The following is a 7,655-nucleotide window of genomic DNA, read 5'->3' on the forward strand; positions in this document are numbered from 1 at the left end:
ACAAATCCTTTCTTATTACATTCATTGCCATTATCTACATTTATTGCATGCTTTTATTACTACATTCACTGACAATCATTGAACATTTATAGTTGGTACACATCATTTTTGGATTTAGCTCTACATCATCAATACATCTAAAACGTTAGATCTAGTGGTTATTATATTTAACTAGATTCACTCTCTGTTTTCTTATTAATTCGTTTTAAGCAAAGGTTTAGCACTAAAATACTTGTACCAAACACATGCTCAATATTTGAATGCTATGTGGGTGAAAAGAGAGTGGGGGCTGGGGGCTACCTATGACCTTGTGAGAGTTGTCAATAGGGACCAGCATTTGTGAGGTGACATTATTATTAGTATCACAACTTGGAAATGTTCACCCTTTCCTTTGTTGCCTTCCACGCGAACACCTCTATTTGTTTTCTGCTTTCACGGCCTTGGCCTCTATCAATTGGCATTATTTGAACACCTACGAAAATGACACTCTTTTAACGTATCCATAATAGGGTTTGAAATGTCCAATAACTCAAACAATAATTTACCTAAATAGTCGCTCATCTAGTAGGTAAATATATATAATATATAATAATCTATGTATAATATGTGTTTAATTATATAATGAACATATACCCTATGTATACCCATTGAAAAAATAAACTGTAAATACGATCGACTACTTAAATTCTCTATGTTGGTACGAGGAAAAATTTAGTAACCGAGTTGATTTCTCAACCACTAACTAAAAATAACGGGTAGATCTATAGAATATGTAATAATTTTATATATATATCACATCTATAATTATATATAATTAGTGTATACTTTACCCGTTAAAAGAACAAAACAATGAATACGAACGTCTACTTAATTCACCAACTGAATCCCCTTGACACAATTTAAAATATGGCTTGGTGGTCAAGGAGGTTCAAAACCTTTGTAAGGTCATTGGTTCAATTTCCACTAGCTACAATTTTTTTTAACCTTTTTTTTAAACTCCGTTATCAGAAATTATGTCTCCGCCACGAGTTGTTACTTGTCAATCACTTGACCAAATTGAGATGTATATTTTCCAACGTTAAAATTGGGTTTAGGCAACACAGAACTTTTTACATGAAAGAGTCAACTATCTACTTTCACTTTTAAAATTTCAGATTATCGTAGCTCAAATCATTTTCCACCGTGCTGAGAGGTAGAAATACATTTTTATCCTTCAATATTTCAAACCTAATGTGCGCATTTGATTCTTACATAAATAAATTCTTATAAATCTAATAGATTCTAATACTAAACGATGTGAATATTACGTATCATGGTTGTGAGGATAAAATTAGTCGCACCTGACATTTATACTAAATCAAACAATTTAAATTAAAAAATACATATGATTAACTGATAAATGAGTGTATGAATACACTTGGTTACCATAAACAGAGAGTTGCTTTGGTACTTTTTTTTTCCTTAAAGGTTAACCTTTTTTGTTTCTCTTTATGTTTTTCATTTCCACTTTTTACCATCTTTTCTCTTCTTTGGTCAACTTGATGGACCCAAAAAAAAAAAAGGTTTAAGGGACGAAAAATAAAAATTGTTTTTTACAGCAGTAAGTTTTGACCAAAGTTCCTAGCTTCACCGGTTTGAATGAAATTGACATATAGTGGTCAGCAGGAGGCATTTTGTAGTCATATGGAGGGCGCCATTCATACATCTCTATTATGATATTCCCATTACTTGCACTATATAATAAGAATAAGAATAATAATAATAAACAATGTTGAATCTCACCTGTAACCCCTGCTAAAAGTAACCTTCTTCCAGTTGACCCCCTCCTGCTTCTTTATCATTTCATTTGATTTGACGACTTCTCCTCTAACAGTCTTCAAATTTACAATCACCAGGTAACTACTCCTCAATTCATCTTCTCGGTTTTCATTTTCTTGGCTGTTTTTTGAGCACCCACTATGTTTGTAATATGTTTCTTGAATTTGTTTGCATGAGTGATATTTGTTTATCTTTCTATGAATTGACTTTCTTATTGACTGTTAGCAATCATGAGGAAATTGGTCAAAAATCAAGTGAACCTATTTGGCCATATGATTTGGACAACTGGATTTACTATTATGTTACCCCCAGAAATAGGGTACAAAAACAATTGTTGATGTTTGCACTGCATACTCCAAATCTGTGCAATTGCAATTTTTTCCATATAATTCTGTGTAGATAATTTGTTGACTTTCGTCACATTATTCAGTTTGTTTCATTCTTTCTTGTTTAAGTACATTGAGGCACACTGTCTGGGTTGACGAAACTAGCTTGGTCTTAGGTTGGGTAAATCTCAGGCTATACCAAGAATATGAGAAAGGTAAAGTGGTGCTTTTTTTCTTCTTTAAATAAGAATAATAGAAATAATGATGTGCACTTCAAATACTTCCTCTGCACATACTTGTGCTGGATTGCAATGGAATAGTCAAAGTGCGTACAAGCTGGCCCAGACACCACCATCATTAAAAAAGTACTACCTCCTAGAGTTTCTACTCATGTTTGAGCAAATCTATTTAATGGATGATGACTATTATTTCGTTAATAGCAAATTCCTTGTTGATAGCAGAAATGAAGAAGGCTCTTGAGAGATTCTAAAATGTTGTTTCTGATGTCTTGCAGCCAAAACCATTAATCACTAGGTTTATGTTGTTCCTTAGGCAGTTTTTTACTCTAAGAACTTGGTGGCAATTGGCAATATTTTTGTCGTTTCACTTGCCTGTTGCAGAGTCTAGGAAATATGAACAGGAAAATCGTGTTAGGCATGTAATGCATTTTGCCTTCTCAAAGCTTCTCTAGTTAGAATATGTCATCAGTTGTGACCTTGTATTCTAATATACTAATATCAGAAGATTTGGTTGCAAACTGCTGGGGACTTCCACTTTGAGGTGCTAATGTGCAGGTAGAGGAGCTAGAATCCTATAATGTGCTCATTAGGATGAAGATACAAAATGAGGCTGTGTGTTGCTTTTAACATGACTTTCTAGTTTAAATGCTAAAAACTCAAAATATTCAGATTCTGCTGCTAGTTCAATGGCAGCTTACCTCTAGCATAATGATACAACTCATATAGCCCCTACTTGTATAGAAGATTGGACGTCTTTTGTAGAGAATTATGTTCTGATGTAAATTCTCTACTTTTTGGTATACTTCCTGTATACGGGAGTTCTCTCTCTTTTGATTAATACAATTTACCTTATGAAAAAAACATAATGATACAAATGAAAAGATGTAATAGTAAGGAGTAACACAGACATCATTATTAAAAAAAAAAAAGGAGTATTACATACATGAAATAACTAATCAAAGATGATAATGAGGTCATACAAAGATTGGAACTGGCCACTGCTAGGTGGCTATTCCCTCCCTCTATGACTGCCAAGAACCAGTGAAGGCTGACTAAAATCTCTCATCTACTATATAGTGCCCAATAAATTATCCTGAATATGCAAAGTTGCAAGTAGCTAGTTTCTCAATAGCATTATAAACGGAAAACAGAACCTACTTGTGTTTTCTAAATCTGATTTATGCTTTGTGCAACTCATGGCATTTCTGAAATGGTTAAAAATTCAAGGTTTTCGTATGTTCAGATCTCGCAACCTCACATAGTCACTATAAGTGGAAGGTGTTTGTTTCATATTCACGTCTTGCAAAAGTTCATTACTCTAATAGGGGAAATGATTCTCTTCTCCTTTATCCTTTACAATGAAAGCCTGCCTGAATCAAACAAATTCTCTGGGTCTTTTTTTATTTTGTTTTTCATTTATTGATTTTAGAAAGATCTAAAATACATGCCACTGATAATATTTTGACTATTTTCCTGCTGCATTTATGGGTTTTGTTTTCTGTAGCTCTCAACTTGAGTTGATCTTTTGTGACCCATGGTTATAGCTGTGTTCTTGTTAGAGTTGCACTATACATGCAAAATTTTACTTTATAGTCATTTTCATTACAGTGTGGCGCCAGTAAATTTCCCTGAAACTATGAATACTGGTTCAACAAAGGCTACTTCAAATGGCTTTGAGAATTCTTTGAGACCGGAAGAAGAACAGAACAAGGTATCTCATTTTTTATATTTCTCTCATGGTTTTAAACTGGGCTGCGCTGATTAACAGTTCTTTATTTCTAGCAGATCAATGAGATGAGAAAGTTGATTGGGCCACTTTCAGGTAAATTGGCTCTTTATTGTTCTGATGCATCCATTTCAAGGTATTTAATGGCTCGAAGCTGGAATGTGAAGAAGGCAGCTAGGATGCTTAAAGCGACTCTGAAGTGGAGATCGGAGTACAAGCCTGAAGAAATTCGCTGGGTACTGTTGCAGAACCCTTCTGAAACCTCCCTTTTTTGGGTCTTCCTTTCCTTTTATTATTCTTTTTCTGATATGTGTAGGAGAGAATAATGCCTTTATTAATTAAAATTAATTTCTTATGAGCTTTATCGCTCTTAATTCCTCAATGATTATATTTTCGGCATGATTTGCTTCATAATTAGTGGTGAAATTTTTGGATAGCTTGTTTTGTGCATTGCCTCAGCCTGAATCTGCAACGTTGAAGCATGACAATAGTATCTGTGTTGATCTTGTTGATAATAGTATCCTCTCTATAGTTTCTTGCAATTCTTTTTATTCTTTTCTAAAAGTATTACTTTGATACAGGATGATGTGGCCAGTGAAGCAGAAACAGGCAAAATTTATAGGTCAAACTATACAGACAAGCAGGGTAGGACAGTTCTTGTCATGAGACCTCGATGCCAGGCAGGGTTCAGTTTTGTTTTTTCCTTAACTTGTGATACAATCATATAGCTTATGATTTTTTATCCTATTGATTATTGGAAAAGAATTGCAAGGAAAATGAACTTTCTTAAACCGTTTAAACCTCAGCTTAAGTACGTAGAGTCATTTACTTGTTGATACGTAACTGAGATGGGTGTGTGTAGAGTATTTGATATGGGTGGATGCAGTTTTTCGCTAATTCTTTAATGTATTATGAAGAATTTTCATGTACTCATAGAAGGTCACACCTCTTTGACATGGCTACATCAAGGCAAATAAAGTATCTATGTAATATAGACCTCAAAGCTACAATGACTATATCATTCTTTTGTGTTCTTTATGTTGCCTTTATTTCATGAACTGATTCAAACTGATTATATTTCCTCATCTGTCAGCAACATAAAATTAAATTCAAAAACTGCATTTCGTAAGTTATTACTGATTAATGTTTTTGGACACAAGGAACTAAGAAAAGCTTGATATAAACATTTTGAGTCTCTCCTTGCAGAACACTAAGTCTGTTAAAGGACAAATCAAGTATTTAGTGTATTGCATGGAAAACGCTGTTGTAAATCTCCCAGAAGACCAGGAACAGATGGTCTGGTTGATTGATTTCCATGGATTCAATCTGTCACACATCTCGATCAAGGTGACAAAAGAAACAGCTCATGTTTTGCAAGAACATTATCCTGAAAGGCTGGGGATAGCTATTTTATATGATGCACCCAAGATATTTGAACCATTTTGGAAGGTAATTTGCTCTCAAACTTGTTTAAGTTAGCAGTTAATTTTGTAAATGTTTTGTAACAGGATTCTGTTTTTTTTATTTGTGTACTGCATGAACACTAATTATAATCATTGGCATGACTGTGACCTCCAAGGTTAATATTGTAGCGAAGGAACTACTTGAAAATAAGGGATCAATGGCATTTTTTTTTTGGGCATCTTAAGATGCCAGCAATGTGAGGGAACAGTGTCAAATAAGAGCCGAAGAAGAAAAAATTCATGCATGGGGTAGTCGTGGGAACTGCATCACAGCTGGCATTGTCAATTGATGTTTGCAATTGTTATATGGGCTGTATTGCTTTTTAATATCTCCTCTATCAGTATTGTATTGGCCTAGTCCTTTACTCTGATTCTATGACTTTGCTAGTACTTGGGCTTGCTAAACTCATATCAGATTAGGACTAGCTTTTTTAGCAAAAACTGAGTCGAGCTGTTGTAAAGAGGAGCCTTATCTTTTGCCTTCTGGGGCTTCGAAACATTTTGTCTCTGTATGTCTTGCATCCTTTCCGTAGCAGTAATGACTTCCTTTATAAGAAATTGAGTCAGATTTCTTCAGTTGTATGTAAGATGGCTAATGCATTTTGGTAAGAACCATGGCTTTCCCAAAGGGCAGAAGTCGCTGAAACTCTGAAGGATAGAGTATGCAGCAGAAAGCTCTTAATTCATGTATTACAATGCATGGATTAGAGAAAGAAGAAAAGAGGACAGCATTATCAATCGGATGATCATGTGCTTTTCGTTTTCTGAAATCTGAACAGACATTGGAAAAGAGAGAGCTATAAAACATATATGAGGAAAGAGAAGGCATGCCAGACAATTGAATCAGGCCTCTGAAGGAACAAAAAGCCTCCGAAATTGGGAAAAGATAGAAGGCCTTCTGAATAGGAGAAAGACTGAAGAAACCAAATCTGTTGACAGGTGAATAATAAAAGCGAAAATTAGCAATTTAAGAGTAACTACTTACTCTCCTCTAAAATTTGGTGGGGTTGCATCCTTTGCATGCTGTAATTTAAGCATTCCAAGTTGTTGCATTACTTAAGGTTACTTTTGCTTGATTCCAATTGATTCCCTTTGGACTCCTCCGTTCTCTCAAATATTAAGATGATGCATCCGCCTATTTGCAGCATCTCCAATTGGTAACCAATTCTTTTAATTAATCCGAATGGTGCAGGTCGCAAAGCCTTTTTTGGACCCAAAGACTGCCAGCAAAGTCAACTTTGTGTACTCAGACGACCCCAACAGCAAGAAAATTATGGAAGAACTGTTTGACATGAGGTTGCTGGAATCTGCATTTGGCGGAGATGATAAGGCTGATTTTGATATCAATAAATATGCTGAGAGGATGAGAGAAGATGATAAAAAGTTGTCTTCTTTTTGGAAGAAAGACAATAATTCTGCAGCAAGTGCACAACCAACTGTTGTGACAAGCGAACCCTCTTTAGAACCAACAAATTCAGAATCTGATTCTGATGCCTTAGATGAAAAAGTAGATAAACTTTCTCTTGATGTTGATGAAGAGGAATCACCAATTGAAGAAACTTTGCCTGGGACCGACAGTACAAATGAGAATGCTGACAGATTAAAGCAGTGTAACTGAGGGCTATCTCTGCAACTTTGTAGTTTTTGCTATTTCTTTTATTGATGACTAAATGCTCATAACATGGGCAAATTAACCATTTTGTTAATGGTTCAGAACTGGAGTTATGAGCAGAAAACATTTTAATACAGGTGATGTACTGAATGATATGTTATGAAATGAATGTTCTGCCTCTTTATAGGAGTAATAGTTTTGTTCTGCATATAAAGTATTCAGTGTGGATAACTTAGTAGTAAAAAAGAAGTATGCGACCTTGAGACGTAATACACAAGAAAATAGCTTTAGCCCAAGCCCTTCAGTACTTGAAGAACAAAATAGCTACCTCTATGATCAGACTTGTAACCTCACCAGCTCAAATAGTCCTTACCAGATTAAATATTAAAAGCTAGTAGTTTATTTTCTAGCCATCAAATTGCTTTTATGGAAAGTTCAGTAACTAATCTGCAACCAAATAGGAAGCTAGAA

The 7,655-nt window shown here is 34.7% G+C and overlaps 1 protein-coding gene across 4 annotated transcripts; it reads left to right on the forward strand.

The window, feature by feature from the left end:
• Window positions 1-1,682: 1,682 nt before the first annotated feature.
• LOC107783862 (uncharacterized) lies at window positions 1,683-7,374 on the forward strand. Of its 4 annotated transcripts, none has more exons than XM_016604891.2 (6): window positions 1,683-1,895; window positions 3,992-4,094; window positions 4,169-4,345; window positions 4,691-4,789; window positions 5,316-5,558; window positions 6,765-7,374. In XM_016604891.2, the coding sequence occupies exons 2-6, from the start codon at window positions 4,020-4,022 to the stop codon at window positions 7,188-7,190; spliced, it is 1,020 nt and encodes a 339-aa protein (XP_016460377.1). In that variant the 5' UTR covers window positions 1,683-1,895; window positions 3,992-4,019; the 3' UTR covers window positions 7,191-7,374. The 4 variants fall into 4 exon arrangements, with proteins under 4 accessions (XP_016460377.1, XP_016460375.1, XP_075088874.1 ...); XM_016604889.2 differs by having other exon boundaries at window positions 1,684-1,895; window positions 4,166-4,345; XM_075232773.1 differs by lacking the exon at window positions 1,683-1,895 and adding an exon at window positions 2,336-2,359.
• The last annotated feature ends 281 nt before the right edge of the window (window positions 7,375-7,655 follow it).

Source organism: Nicotiana tabacum, chromosome 16, assembly GCF_000715075.1.
Source record: "Nicotiana tabacum cultivar K326 chromosome 16, ASM71507v2, whole genome shotgun sequence".
Classification (NCBI taxonomy): Eukaryota; Viridiplantae; Streptophyta; class Magnoliopsida; order Solanales; family Solanaceae; genus Nicotiana; species Nicotiana tabacum.

Coding starts and splice junctions, on each gene's coding strand:
- LOC107783862 (XM_016604889.2), top strand. CDS start 4,020: ATGAATACTGGTTCAACAAAGGCTACTTCAAATGGCTTTGAGAATTCT. Junction 4,095..4,165: donor CGGAAGAAGAACAGAACAAG/GTATCTCATTTT, acceptor CTTTATTTCTAG/CAGATCAATGAGATGAGAAA. Junction 5,559..6,764: donor TATTTGAACCATTTTGGAAG/GTAATTTGCTCT, acceptor CGAATGGTGCAG/GTCGCAAAGCCTTTTTTGGA.